Source organism: Anas acuta, chromosome 4, assembly GCF_963932015.1.
Source record: "Anas acuta chromosome 4, bAnaAcu1.1, whole genome shotgun sequence".
In the NCBI taxonomy this organism is placed as follows: domain Eukaryota; kingdom Metazoa; phylum Chordata; class Aves; order Anseriformes; family Anatidae; genus Anas; species Anas acuta.
The window spans coordinates 72,535,331-72,550,667 of NC_088982.1; the positions used below are offsets into that span (position 1 = coordinate 72,535,331).

Here is a 15,337-nt window from a genome sequence, read left to right on the forward strand (position 1 = left end):
ATTTTGATTTTGAATTACTGTTTGTGACAATGTATGGTTTCCCTTTTATAGGAATTCTCTCTGTCCTCCATAAGAGAACAAAAGGCTTGTAAAAGATACTCAGCTGGGCACATCTCTAACAGATAAGAAGAGTTTCATTTAGGATTTTATTGATTAGATAAAGGCAAGGTTGTTGTTGTTACAAGGAAGTAGCGCTCTTGCATCTCTAGAGCAAAATTTCTCAGAAGAAGCAATGGATATGAATTTAATGTAACATTAGGTACAAAAAAAAAAAAAGCATTACTCAGCTCAAGGGGAGCACTTTTTTTGCAGTAAAACCCTGTGTTTGCAGTGGGAAAAAAATGGAAATTAATCATAGTTCTAAATGCAGACCTGTTTTACTTTGGAAACAACAGCTGGATGCAGTCTCAGCCAGGTCTTCACTCCCTATTACTAGGATATTTACAGCTGTCACCTCAAGTTCATATTTAAAGGTCTGGACATCAACAGCAAGTAGAAGGGTGGATTTCATCAAGCAGCAACGAAAATCTTATCTAAAAACTACATTATACAGTTTGGGAGGAAGTTACAACATCTCATGTTTCTAGTGCCACTTGCATGCCATAGCCTGGAGTACTGATCATCCACTACTGGAGAGGTAGTGCTGCAGTTTTGCACTGCTGCTGTCTGTCTGCCTCCACAAATAGATGAGGATAGATAATCACCTTATAAATCAGAAGAGCTATCATAGTGTTATCCATCTTTAGGAACGAGATATAAATGTGTCAAAATATATAGCCAAATTTTTAAGCAATAGATGTGAAGCATTGCCCTGGGGACTTGAAGTTAACTTCATTGTGAAATAGCTTTCAAATCCAACCAAAAGTAGAGAGTTACATCAATTTACTGAGCAAACGAAACTCTACTGAGCCTGAAGTTATGTTAAGATGAGGGTTCGTTATGCTTTCTGCTCATGAACTACAGAGTTACTATTCCAATGAACATGAATGGTGAGAACCCAGACATATTACCTCATCAGGCTTGTAAATGAACCTTGCTGCTACAAGTTCCTAATGACCAGTTTAGTATTTAACCACCACAAAGAACAGCCAAGGGCAACAGAAACAGTGAAAAATTGGTTGTCAAGTGAGCTTGTAGGACTGCTGCAGATCTGTAATTTACGATGTACACTTTTAATTACGTTTCGGAAAGAAAAACTACCTTAATATAGTTGGAGCAGCTGTAGAAGTGCTGTCAAAAATGCTCAACATTCCAGATTAATTGAAGAAGCATCTGTGATCTCTTTCACCATTAATCACTGAAGAATACGTTCTGCCACTGAATGGTTCGTTAATGGGGAAGCCCAATGTCACTGTGAGAAGCAAGCACACAATAGGAACTTTCACAACCTTCATCTTATTTTCTTCTGTGACCCCTTATTCTCTAGTTCTTCCGGTTGTTCTTATTTAAGTGAGATGGCTTGCTAACCCCCCTTGAGCCAGTTAACATAGCATCAGTTTTGTGCTAGGATGTTTACCTGGACTTCCCATGCTTTCTCAAGCACTTTCTTTATTGGAGTCAGAGGAGTGTAACAGAACCAGCAGAAAAGTGTATGTGGTCACTGCAGAGAAAGAAACACATAGGTAGGGTGAGTTTTCAGGGATACTAAAAGAATTCCAAAGTGTCTTCTTGGAGATGCCAATCCCGAGATGAACTCTAGATGGTAAACAGCACATGGAATTACTTAAGTAAATAGCTCTATATCACAACCTATATTTCCTTTTATAGATACCAACATCATTTTAGGCACAGAAATCAATGGGAATACTCATAAGGAAGGCAAGCAAAAGTCTACCATCCAGGAGGGGTCATTTGTATCTTACAACCTGTCTCCTAAAATATTTCATGATAAGTAATTGTCTTTAGTTTTTGCTCTGAACCCTAGAGGATGTTGATGATAGAGTTTGAGGTACGTATGCTCCACATGCCTATATGATGTTATCTTCTGCATTTCTGATGTCACCTACTTTTATGAATGGACAAAACATTTGTACTTGATTTTAGTTTGTAAAGTTGCTAAATACTTATGCTTAGAAAGTGCAGATAAGATTTGAAAGGTATGCGGTGAAGGTTTGGAACAACCTGCCAATCTGTTGTTTATTTAAGGAGCATTGCAGCTACTGACCACGAGCCAACAGATGCACGGAAATCATTTCCTTGCTTTGATGAACCCAACAAAAAGGCAACTTACAATATATCTATCATCCATCAAAACACGTATGAAGCACTTGCCAACATGCCAGTACAGGTATGTATTTCCCAATTCTACTGCCTAAGAGGGATGGTTCTGTAAAGCCACTGGACACAAGGTCCTTGTGCAATCTCAGACTACCACCCAGGCACTGTAAAGCTAATCGTTAATAAATATTCCATGAAATCTGACTGGTTAGGACTCCCAGTGGCCAGTCAGTACACAAGACAGCAATGCAGAGCCAAATCCAAATCAGAAATGAAACGTGTCTCTGTCTTCAGCTAGATGGCCCTCTCTTCAGGTATGATGTATGAGCATCCCCTACTAACCATAAATAGGTAACACCAGGTTCTTCAAACCAGGTGGACTCTGAGAAGAAATGCTTTGAGAGACAGCTGCTTCCCAGATCGGGAGTCTCATAATAATCACTGAAACTGCATTATGTTCCAGTGCAAGAGCCTGCTGATCACAACCTAACAGCAAAGGATCCTGCTAGCAAGAAATAGTATAGGACTATTGTGTATAATAACACAGAATCTAAAATCCTATCTGTCAGATCATGAGTGCGGACACTTTTTAGTCCACTATGGCTGTAATTTTCTAAATAATCTATTTCTGGACCTGCTATGTCAAATTCCAAGTTTGGGATGAAATTCAATGGCACCAATTATCTACCTCTGGGCACTCTGGAAGAAGATTGAATAGCTTTTAGCCGAGAGTTTCTAATGAATAGTTTAACTGAATGTGTCGTCCAATGTTTAATTTCTAATGACTACGTTCTGAAGTGGGAGATAAAGTGCCAAGTTTAAAAAAAAGCTTCCAGCCTCCAGGCTGTTGACATTTGCATCTTCCCGATCACTCCCCACCCAGAAAATAAACAAAGATCTGCTTTGCTGTGTACTGTTTTATTTAAAGAGTCCCCAAACTTTAACTATGCATCAGCAATGTGGCTGAGAGAACTATTATTGCTGTGATACAGCTGCCTCCCAGACCCTTTGCAAATTTAAAGCTCTGATCTATTGTTATTTAAAAAAAAATATGTTTATGATACCTAGAAGAGCAGCAGGTACTTTGATGAACAACACATGAATCAAGAGTGTTTGTGGTACTTTTATACGTAGATCTCAGATAAGTGAGGGTATGGATGGTGCGGGGGTAAAACTAGCTGTTATCAAGATTTAGTGGGGTTTGAGATCTGCTTTACATCTCTAGGTGTGGTTTTGTCTCTAAAATGGACATAAAAAATAAGCTTTCAAAGAGCTAGCTACTGCTTGTTAATTAATTTGCTAAAACGCAAGTACAGGAAGGGATACAGATTATCCTGGGTTTGACTAACAGATGACAGCAGGACCCTTTTTCATCTGGTGTGGTCACAAGGTTGGTTGCTCTGTTCTTAGTAGTGAAGGATCTTTGGGGAATCATTTCAATGGCTGGAAGTTAAAGTAGTTTGCAAATGCAATGCAAGTTGTGTGTTACACATTTTGTAGTAGTTTTGGTGCTGGGATGCTTTAGAGTCCATGTGGCAAAATCAGTTCAGCAAAACCAGGATCTTGTACATTTTATTTGCATTTTTTATTGGAGTGATTTTTTTTAAAAGCCCCCTTCTTTTTTTTTTTTTTTTTCCACTGAGATTCTGACTTTGTTGAAAGACCAAAAGATACCAAATTAGAGTCAAATAATGAAAAATTAGATAGTGAATATATCTGTGAAAAGGATTTTTTAGCTCATGAAATCATATTACCAGTGACATGTATGTTTTATTTACATTGTATTTATAACAAATGAATCTCATGAAGTATTGTATCTAGATGAAGGTTAGTGTCTTTTATATAAAGCGTGCTTTTCTCCTATTTTAGACATCCAGATAGAAGCAAAAAAATTTATTAGACAGGTGATAGACAATGCATAGCAGAAAGAAATTTTCAGAGTATAAATTGCATAGAAAAGGTTGTAGATTTGGTCTTACAGTTCACTTGAGAAAACCAGGAATGGTTTTAAATCGATTTAACAAAATAAAAACTATGATCACTAAGCCCTATGTACATTTAAACAGCCCACCAATTAGCAGTGCTAATTTGTGTCTGAGCAAGTTCAGGATAGATTTATTAATTTGGTCTTTACTAACATCGCTGCACCCCCTGACTCCTGAGTGATGCACATATGTAAGAGGACAGAATCCAGTCTCTTCTTTGATCTGTCCAGAGTGATGTTATTTTATGCAACTATTTCAAGAACAAAATGTACACTGGAAAACTATTGGCAAAATTCTCATACATTTGAATGGTTTCAAATCCTTGATGCAAAATTACAACCAGGTGAACTTATTTAGTGCAGAAAATCAACGTTTCATTTTGTGTATTTTGTCTGTTCTCATGCCATTGGCAGTGGGATGCCAGAAGGGGTGAATCTGGAGAGGTGATTTGTCATTCCTGGGTAGCTTTAGCCTTCATAATAATATGGAACCTAATTTTGCATGTTTGCAATGTCAAAATCAAATTAATTATTTTTCCATTTCTACAGCAAACTGTACAGGTGGAAGATGGCTGGAATCGGACAACTTTTGAAAAGTCAGTTCCCATGAGCACTTACTTGGTATGCTTTGCAGTGCACCAGTTCAAGTTTGTAGAGAGAACGTCTAACAGAGGAATACCTGTAAGTCCTGTTGCGGCATGAACATGGTTCAGATGACAGATGCACAGTGATTTGCATTTTTTTTAACAAATCAGCTGTTTTTATAATACAAACAAGAGTTTTCCCTTTCCCAAAATGTATTTTAGGCAGCAGATCGGATTAGGTGTTCACAGTGGTCCCTCTGACCTTGTGTACATAGAGTATTCTGCAGTTTTTCCCTGTCTCCTATCTCAGTGAGATCCCAGCTGGCACATCCCATACAGGCATGTGGCTGAGGAAGGAGCACTGTTGCTATAACCTCATCTTTAACTTAACGCCCAGAGCCAGAGGGAATGTCCAAATCCAAGGGTACGAGGGTACAGGCCCTGGATACAAATACTTTACATTTTTGGGGGGGTTAAAAAGTGTGAATCTGTATTACATTTGATGTCTTTCCTATTTACAGTCACGGAGACTTAGGACTACAATGTTATGTACAATTGGATATTGGCTATAATATTCTTTATTTTGCAACAGTGGCTAAAGGTAACTTGCCACCGTACAAATACTTTACTAAACCATACAGAAGTGACAGGACCTGGGTATTTGGCAGGTGCTCTGATGGATTATGTTTGAATCTGAATCCATAAAATCAAAGTAGCTCCTTGGTTTAGATGCAACAGACACAACTGTTCCAATCCAGTTCTGGCTTGGATTCAATCAAAATTTCCTGACAGTGCAGCTGAACAGGCATAAGCAGGTAAGATAATTACTGAATAGCCAAAAGCCTGAAGAGAATTTGTTCCTCAGCCTAAGCTCCTCATTTAGCCTACAACTAGTCTGGGATGCTAAACCCACTCTTGATTATTTATTGGTTTACATTGCCTTTCACCTGAGAGAGAGGGTGATGCCACAACTGCGTGCCCTTGATGCTTCCCCTTCCTTTCCCTACCTGAAAAAGCATGGCACATTCAGGCTGTCTGCTGGTGTGAAAAGCTGCCTTGTATAAAGCTCCGAAGTGCTGAGCCTGCTCTTAGCAAAGACTTCCTGGCAGAGCGCTGTGCCGAGGCCTCCCTCCTCAACGCCTTTGCTAACATCGTGCTGTACGCTTGCCTTACTTCCTGACAAACAACTGAGGCTAAATTGCACTTAGCCAAGGAAATGGAGCCTGGCTTGACATAGTGATGCAGTATTCTGAGATCCCTGCTGTTTGGCTGAGTAAGCTGCAAAACAGGAGAATGTTTTAGGCCACTCAGCCATGTATTTTTGTTAACATGATGCTGTTTGGCTTGGCTGCTCCACTTATTGTCAGGAACAAGATTTTGGTTCTTTGGCCTCAATAGATATTCTCTAGAGTTTAGTTATTTAAAAAAACTGAATTTGTGCAGCTCTAGAATCACAGAATCATTTAGGTTGGAAAAGACCCTCAAGATCATCAAGTCCAACCATCAACCTGACCTACCAAGTCCCATCACTAAGCCATGTCACTTAGTGCCACGTCCACATCTCCAGGGATGGGGACTCCACCACTTCCCTGGGCAGCCCATTCTAATGCTTGACCAACTTCTCTGTGAAGAAATTCTTCCTAATATCCAATCTAACCCCCCCCTCCGCTGCAACTGGAGACCATTTCCTCACATCCTATCACTTGTTACCTGAGAAAATAAAAAAAAAAAAAAGAGAGCTTTATAGAATATAGTGTTGTAGAAAAAAAAAAAAAAAAAAAAAAAAAAAAAAAAAAAAGAAAAGAAAAAATGATGAAGACCTGAATGTTGAAGAAGGCAGAAAACTTCATTTTATAGATATAAAAATTAGCTTATTATCTGCTCATCCACACCACACTCCAGAATATGGTCATAAGGCCAATACTTGTTTATTTTTTGACTCAAGCAAAGTCATAAAGCACAAAATGTTATTGACCAGTTGTAGCTTTTCTAAAGAGAAGAGAGTGTTCACTGAAATGTAATAATTAAAGTGTGTGCATGTACATGTGTGTGCGTGTGTTTGAGTGTGTGTAGAAGTGGGGGTATTTGTGTCAGTATAAAGGTTGCCTGAAGAAACTCCTCCTAGTTCAGGTTTTGGTTATTATATTTGTTTCTAATGATATTCACTAAACGATTTCTGAGGACTTGCCTGCACTAGAAAACTTTTTTTTCTTTCCTTTTTCTTTTTTATTTTTATTTTTTAGTAAAGTAAACCATAACTGCTCCCTTTCTTTTAGTATGGACATATTTTAGCAATATAAGGGAAATGTATAAGATTGCTTTAAATTAAGGAAGCCACATAAGCATCATCACTAAAAATGATGTTTTTACCAGTAAAAGCAGGTCATCTTTAGAGTTTTTAATCAGATAGTAAGAAAGTCCTTCTCCTAACTAAACACTTCCATGCAAAAAACTTTGAAGCATTGCCAAGCCATGAGATATTGAGTTGCTGATTGTTGAGAAAAAACATTCTATAGTTTGCTATATAAATTGTTAGTAATAAATCATAAATCCAACAGAAATTATCCGTGTAATCCATATATTGCTTGCGTAAACAACAGCAACAGCATGCAACTCACGCGATACGATCTATTATTTAAAAACTCTGCCATTAGCTCTGAAAATCATTGCCCTGACAAAGACCTTGACAGAATCGATGGTGGAAAATGTGCCCACAGCTGGAAACAACACTCTTGAGCTGATTACCTGTCAGGTACCAAATGTCTGCTTTGGAAAATCACAGAGGAGATTACACAAATGAAACCCAAAGTCGGGTCTAGTGCACGCTAAAGGTTTTGGAACCCATTAATATGGATCAGCTAGGGGACCAAAGATTGCTAAATTGGGTAAAGAGCTTACTGAAGTGGAAATTACAGATTGTAATTGCAAACTGACCCTAAGGGAAATCCCCTGGCTGGGATGGATTCCCGATTGAATTTCATAAGCTTTTTTTGGTTTTGCTTTTTTCATTCCATCTTTATTTCTGACCACTGTCCCAGCCTCCTCTCTTGTTGGAGGAAGTGTAATTTCATGGTATTGAAATAAATGTACTGTCAGGCTCAAAAGAGGCTGCTAGAGTAGGCCAGCTCCCTTGCTAAGTTTGGACCCTAAATGCCTGGCTATGAGACGGGATTGAGGAGTAAACAAGCCACGCCAACACAGCCAGAAGAATGTGGGCCATTCATACGAGACACAGTGCCTGCAAAAAGATGGATCGGTTATCCCAAAGCCAGCGATTTCACTTCAGATAAAGATTTCTCACTTTCCACGCTGGAGATATTGGGGGACAAGGAAGGGGGCAGCTGACAGCTCCTGCAAGTGCAGCACTACGTTTCAGGTCTGAGGCAAGAGACCTGGAAATTTTGGGACAAAGAGATTGAGGCAAAGACCCCCCCCAAAAAAGCTCCACGAGTTGTAGGCCTCCTCATCATGATTATGAGTGCCATACAGACTCTAGTCCTCCTGGGCTTAAGCAGTAATAGCTAATACACAAAACCTTTGGGGTGGAAGGGTCAGCACTCAAGATAATGTTTTTTGCCTTCAGCAAAATTGCAAGCTCAGATACTCAAGAAGAGCACAGAAATGGTCAGCCATCATGCACAGGGATGCCAAATGTGCCTCCTGAAATTGATCTGTTGAGATGAGTCTAAATCAATGAGCTGCTCAGAACAAGTGGCTTCCTTTCACTTGTGCTTGTGCGGGTTTCCTTCTTGAGAAAACCAGACTTTGGGAGAAGAGTGTCTGGTAGGCACTTAGGTCTTGCTCGAAGCTTTGGTGCTGGGAAATGGCCACTGTGAGCTTCTGGGCATGGGTCTTGCCAGTTTTGAAGTTCAGGCATGGTGTAGGAAGCATGCACATATTATGTTGACTTGGTTTCTTCTATGCATGATGTTTGAAAAAACTTTTTTGAATAAATCGGTCAGGGAACAGAAGTCATTGCTTAAGCCAATCTCTTAGAGAAAATCTGCAGTGTTGTAGGTATGTATGTTAAATGACTTTTCAATGCTCGACACCTCCTAGTTTCTCTTAACCGAAGACTGCTCTAATTGTCTCTCTATATTTTACAGCTGAGAGTTTATGCCCAGCCACTGCAATTACACACGGCAGAATATGCAGCAAATGTAACAAAAATTGTATTTGACTTCTTCGAAGAGTACTTTAATATGAACTATTCTCTTCCAAAACTAGGTGATTATTACCTTTTCATTTTGTTAATTTACTGATGTGGGTATGTTTCTCCTACGAGTTCCTGTATTTTGATGGTAAACAGAGTATGAAACTGTTTGGTTGTTACCTGCTGATATTATGTCAGGATGCTTTAAGATTGTACCAATGTAGTTCGAGATGTTCTTAAGTGTCATGACGGGAGTGTTGGTCTCAGCAACAGTCCCATTAGCAGTTCTCAAAAATAAACTGAAGAACTGCTCTTGGCATGGATATTTTAGAGAGTTTTGTGGAAAATCAGGGGAATCATTGGTGACATCAGCAAAAAAAACATTATGACCTAAAATAGAGCCAGATGAAGTTTGAGAAAAACAAGCAGCACTTCCATGGGAACTTCTGGACAAAAGTCAGCAATGAGATAAGTGAAGATGCAAATTGCCAGAGAGTATGTCATACTATTTACTAAGCTTAGTGCAAAGTGGGTGTGTGACCATTTCTTAGAAAGATGAATGTGGTCCAGTGTATAATTTGTAGTTACTACTGCTGGGCTGAATAAAGACACAGAGCTTGGGTATAGGATCAAATTTTACCCATGGTTACAAAATAATATATATATATATATATATAAGCTATATATATAAGCTATATATATAAATGTATACATACATATATATATAAAAGAAAAGTAGTGCATTTGGGCATCCTTTAATTTGGGCTATCTGCTCTCTGGATCTGATTTGTGCAGCTTGAACTGGTAAAGTAGGGAATGTAATCAGAGTTGTGAAAATGTGCTGGAAATGCCCCCTCCTATGACCTCAAGAGGTAATGCAGTCATGTTGATAAACTTGTAAGGATCAAGAAAAAACAAAACAAAAAACTACAAATAAATATATCTAACAGTCCAACCTGTATTACTTTAGCAACAGATTTCTGCCTCACTTCAAAACATCAGTTGAGTTTATTGGAAATATCTATTTGCACGTCAACAACACCTGAGTTTTAGGGAAGCTAGATGTTGCCCTTTTGCAGACCAGTTCCAATTAATAACTGGGACTATATCTTAACTGTGCTTCATACCCAAGCTTTCATTTCCATAAATGCCTGATGATTTTGCCACATCAGGGGTCTGTCTGCACTGCAGACCCTGGCAACCCCAGGTCAGCAGTATAAGAGGGCCGATGCTCTTGCAGCTTGTATATTGTATTTCTGAGAATATCTATTTGTTGGATCACAATTCCCGATGCACTATGTTGTTCCCTCAGTATTAGAAGTCACCTAGATCAAACCTGATGAATCAAAAGTATTTCTGCAAAATATTTAGATATGTTTTACATTGAGTTATGGCTTCTGGCATTGCCATTCCCGCTGTGATCCTCATTTTGACTCTCAGTGGAGCCCTGGCCAGACTACCAGCTTAGATTCTATAATCAAGTTGTTTAAATTAAAATGATTAATTCCCGTCTTCTGTTAGGGTGGGGTAAGGGTTGTTTGTTCTATTCATTTTTAAATCCATCTGTACTTTTTCACTAACTCACACAGAAAGGCTGTGGTCATTATTTGCAGAAGAAAATGCCAGTCCAATTTAGTCTACAGTTCTCGTTTAAACCTGTATTGATTACTGACCATGAAGGAGTGACCCCCACAAATTGCTGGGAATAGAAGCAGATGTTGTTCACTGCATGGGGGATTTACTTCGGTTAACGTGTCAATAAATATTTTTAATGCGACAGTGTGACAAACAATGACATGCCTCATTATGCTACAGATAGTTTCAGGTGGTTTACTGCCTAGAACACATCCCCAGACAATACTATTAATTTCGGGAGCCCAAATTAAGTTCTGTGTCATATGCACGCTCCCAGGAGGCGGCACAGCATCGTCTCTCAGTACAGATCCTAGCTAGTGCAACTGGTTGTAGCTCTACTAATCCCAGCAGAGCTTGGGCACTTGCTATCAGCAGCTGTAGGCCAGTCCCCTGCTTCTTAAACACAGGTTATAGGCTGCAGTCCACAGCAGTAAGCCTGAACCACATATGGCAAGCAAAGCCAGCCATGAATAAGCAGAAAAGAGGGTGATTTAAGTGGCTTAAAGGATACAGCGGTAACCACATTCTCTTTCTTTCAATGTAGATAAAATAGCTATTCCAGATTTTGGGACAGGTGCTATGGAGAACTGGGGGCTGATCACATACAGAGAAACAAACCTACTTTATGATCCCAACGAGTCTGCCAGTTCCAACAAACAGCGAGTAGCAGCTGTGATAGCCCACGAGCTGGTTCACCAGGTACGTTTTAGGACGCGACTCATTTTTAAAGTTCTTTAAATGTGTAGTAGCAATTATTTAATCAGGAAAATACTCTTATTAATCACAACTCAGGATCTACATGTGCTCACACTTTGATTGCAAAATACCGTGTTAAAACCGTTCCCTGTTAGAGACCTAAAGTACCAGAACTACTGCCTTGAATTTTTCTCAGTACATTAGATGCTCGGGTCCAGACGGTGAGGCAGCTTACGAAAAATCTGTCAGAAATGTCTTAAAGGAACTCATTTGCATGTGCAGATGTCTCTTTTGGGCAAGCAAATAAGGACAGCTATACACTGTGGAGGCTGTCTGAAAACATATCTGTACAAGCACAAATCAGCAAATCAAGAGGAAGAAACTAAAAATATTTTCAGTGGCACATGAATCATTAGCAATTTCCCCAGTAATATGTAATTTGATAATAAAAGTGATGTTTTAACATCAGGCAAGGCCTCAGTTCCTATTTAAACCCCAGCATTAGGATAATTTTCATCTGGTAACGGGAAGAAATGTAAACAAATGAATGTTCTACGTGGAGATGTGAGATACAGAGATATACATGTACTGTTTGGCTAACACCACATCTTTCAATGTTGATAAATTACAGTGGTTTGGAAATATTGTGACCATGGACTGGTGGGATGACCTGTGGTTAAATGAAGGATTTGCGAGTTACTTTGAATACATAGGAGTCAATGTTGCGGAACCAGGATGGGAAATGGTAATTATTTCTGGCTTGTGGAGGGTTGGGGGGGCTGGGGGGAGCATTTTGAAAGGGTGTGAAAATTAGACAGGAATGACGGGGACTTAAAATATATTTATACTTTTAAAATGTAGTGCAACGCAATCTAAAGAAAATGTTGGCTTAAGCTTTTCCACCTCCCTATCTTGTGGTCTGAAACTAATCAAAGTAAACTTTGAAAAGGTTTTGTCTGCAGTGAAGAGTCATCCTTTTTAACGAGTGAGTGAAGTGCTTGGTTATTGTTATTGCAGATAAAACGTAGGTGGACTCTGGGCAGAGTGTTAGCAGTTTTTAAAAGGTTGTTCAAAGTCCAGCCCTAAAAGATGAAGAATCCCCTTAATTAGTTAGCTGGACTGTAGTCTCTCTTCACAGGGCCTGCCTTAGGATCATTGCTCGACCTGCTGTGGGTTGGGAACCCCAGCCTGTCCCACAGGTTGAGCTGTGCGTCAAGGAGAAAATCAACTCCCCCTCTATCTGCTGCCAGCATTTTAGGTGTAAAATGCTGCGCTTCCCCTGCCTCCCACAAATCGCTCTTCTCATTGCGTTATGTGAGGCTGAGGATGAAATCATTCCTGGATCACTTCTTTTCCACTTGAAGTAGGAGATCTGCCTATGTAAGCAAAAATTTCATTACTGAGCCTAGAATTTAAAAGCCGTTCAATGTAGATCCCATGTTCATTTAAGACCTTGCACCATTTCAGTATTTTCATCCTATCGAGCATTATAAGAGGAAAACTAAATAGAAAATTTGTCTTTTTTTTTTTTTGTTCACCAACACTGATTAAGAAGTAAGGGGATTTTAACCATAGGTTACTTCATATTTAAAAAAAATGATAATCACCTGTAGGATGGAGAAGCCTGCTTCCTTCTTCCCTTCTTCCCTCCTTACTTTACCCCTCCCCATTTTTGCAAGAGGAGCCCGTAATGCTTTGAGATACAGCCATGCTTTGAGGCTTTGAGATACTGGCACACTACTGAAATTGCAAAAATTTTTTTTTGGTTTGTTTTGGTTTGGTTTTGTGTTTGGTTTTGTTTCTTTTTTTTTTTTTTTTTTTGGTGTGTGTGTGTGTGTGGTATGATACGCATGGGAAAATAGGACTCACAAAAGGTGATTTATCATAGTTCAGGAAAAAATGTATCCCTCCCCTCTCAGAGGTAAAGCATGGATTTGCAAGTCTTCTTTAAAGGAGGTGAAATTTCATTCCATTTCCAGCCGCCTCCCTCTAGAGAAGCTGCACCTCAAGCTACCGATTTTGTGAAGTTAGGTGTCTTTGTTTTTATTCTAACATCTTCTCCTTCTCAGCTTGACCAGGCTTTAACTGACGATGTGCTTCCCGTTATGTCGGATGACTCTTTGCTTTCTTCCCACCCAATTGTGGTCAATGTGTCAACTCCAGCTGAAATCACCGCTGTGTTTGATGGGATCTCCTACAGCAAGGTAGGACGCCGCCCTGAGGTGACGTGGGCTGCACAGAAAGTGGAGGCTTGGGAGAGGAGGCAAAAGTCAGGGGAGCTCGTACTCGTAGTTCCTAAGCCAGTGTGGGCTGTGTCTGCACAGAGCTCATTTCTAGGACATTCCCTGCTGTTGTCTGTGATAATTCAGCCAAAAGTGATGGTGAGAGGAGCGATGCAGCCAGAGCTCTGGTTGGCCACCCTGTTCCAGGCAGATCTTCTCACAGAGGAGCATGGAAATGGCAGTGTCAGCAGTGCCTGCTACGAGAGATGTTGGGTTTAAAATTATCCTAAGCCAGGTACTAAGCACACTCCTCTCCCATCACGTCATGTGCTGATGTAGCCCAATTCTGCCAAGCCACACAACCTGAAGCAAGGGCAGATGGCCAGGTGTCCTCTCTCTCCCTTCTCCATTGCACCTCTGGGGCACCGTAACCTCTGTTTTTAGGAAGCCAGGCAGCAAATCAAGCAGTGAGAATAGGAAAGCGATTTTTTGTCTCATGTTGCTCACAGGATCTCAGGCTCCCTAGAAGCCTTAGCAAAGATGGGCAACACCAGCCTCTAGTGGCATCGCCCCTAAACTGGGAGATGTTAGCTTCATGTTTCACTGCCAGTTGTGGAGCTCACATCTGACTTGGACTAAGTCTGTAGCCCAGAAGGTGGTAGAGGACACCCCTGTTAGGTCTTTGACATACATTATGCTCATCCTGAGGCTGTTCCTGTCAGTGGAGGGGGGGACCTGTGCCTCTAAAGGGTCTCTCTGGAGCCAGCTGGAACCAACTGGGAGAATCCCCCAGGTCTGCCTGCCCAGTGAGACTCCAGGATGCCTGTGCCATCCAACTTCTGGGCCCTTACACCAGTCCTGGGGCTCTGTTCACTCTCTCCTCAATAAGCCATCTCCCATACCGTGTTGCATATGACCCTGATACACCGTGTTTGTGTTAGCAGCTTCTTGTATGGCTGACAGGGGTTCCTATCTGATGTTACAGCAACTTTCCACAGAACATGCAAAATCCACCATTATTAAATCCTGTTGGTTCCTTTCCTCTAAGTTCCCATTATCAGCTAAACAAGAAGTATGCATTTCATTGACTTTAGCTTTAGCTGTGCTTCAGCTAAAATCCGTAGCCATAAGTATTACTTTTATTAGCTAGGCTTGATCCATCCATTTCCATCAGTTTTCTGTTTTCAATTGTTAAATCCTCTGTCCAACAATACAATCAGTATTTATTGCATCATAAATGCCTCACAGTCAAATCATAAACCATGTGAAAACCTGCTTTGTGTAGCACTGATGTTCTTAAATCAAGCTAACAAAAGTCAAGAAACATACAGAGCTAAATCAAATGTTCTGGACCAAAATGTATTTTAGTGGTGAGCTAAGCAAGTGGCACACTTTTGCATGGTCTGAAAACACAATGGAGAAAAAAAAAAATCCTAACATTAACTCGTCTCTTTGTGCCTAGATAATTGCTACATGATTTTTTTATTTATTTATTTTTTTTTAGCAAAACACTTGAGGACTCGTGCATTGTTTGGGAATAGACTGCTTGGGATATAATTTGGCGTGGGATATAATTTGGCTTGAATGAGAAAGTCTTCACATAGATTTAGCTCAAATTGCTGTTGGTATTTATACATAAATGCGTGACAAAATTAACTTGTTTCTTTTTGGTTCTATTTTGGCTTCTCTTTAGCATTTTTCTTATAAAAACAATCTTCTCATGATACTATTCATCAATAAACAAATAAAGTATAATTTGGAATGCTCTCTGTTAGTTTTACCAGAGCAATTACAGGGCTTATACACTCCTAAAACCCTAATGAAATGCCTAAGGGTCTGTGGAGCC

At 39.9% G+C, this 15,337-nt stretch overlaps 1 protein-coding gene and 1 long non-coding RNA gene across 2 annotated transcripts in view; one reads left to right on the forward strand and one right to left on the reverse strand.

Moving 5' to 3' along the window:
• ENPEP (glutamyl aminopeptidase) overlaps positions 1 to 15,337 on the forward strand; it is a 33,792-nt gene that overhangs the window by 3,651 nt on the left and 14,804 nt on the right. Inside the window, exons 2-7 of the mRNA XM_068681974.1 lie at positions 2,146 to 2,287; positions 4,751 to 4,882; positions 8,892 to 9,012; positions 11,118 to 11,272; positions 11,901 to 12,014; positions 13,339 to 13,473. Of these exons, the coding sequence (XP_068538075.1) occupies positions 2,146 to 2,287; positions 4,751 to 4,882; positions 8,892 to 9,012; positions 11,118 to 11,272; positions 11,901 to 12,014; positions 13,339 to 13,473 (799 nt within the window). The remainder of the gene's footprint in view (positions 1 to 2,145; positions 2,288 to 4,750; positions 4,883 to 8,891; positions 9,013 to 11,117; positions 11,273 to 11,900; positions 12,015 to 13,338; positions 13,474 to 15,337) is intronic.
• The window catches only part of LOC137856523 (uncharacterized), a 56,108-nt gene continuing 41,095 nt past the window's right edge, over positions 325 to 15,337 (reverse strand). Inside the window, exons 2-3 of the long non-coding RNA XR_011096539.1 lie at positions 1,517 to 1,600; positions 325 to 1,351 (exon numbers count right to left, since the gene is read on the reverse strand). This is a non-coding gene — a long non-coding RNA (uncharacterized lncRNA). The remainder of the gene's footprint in view (positions 1,352 to 1,516; positions 1,601 to 15,337) is intronic.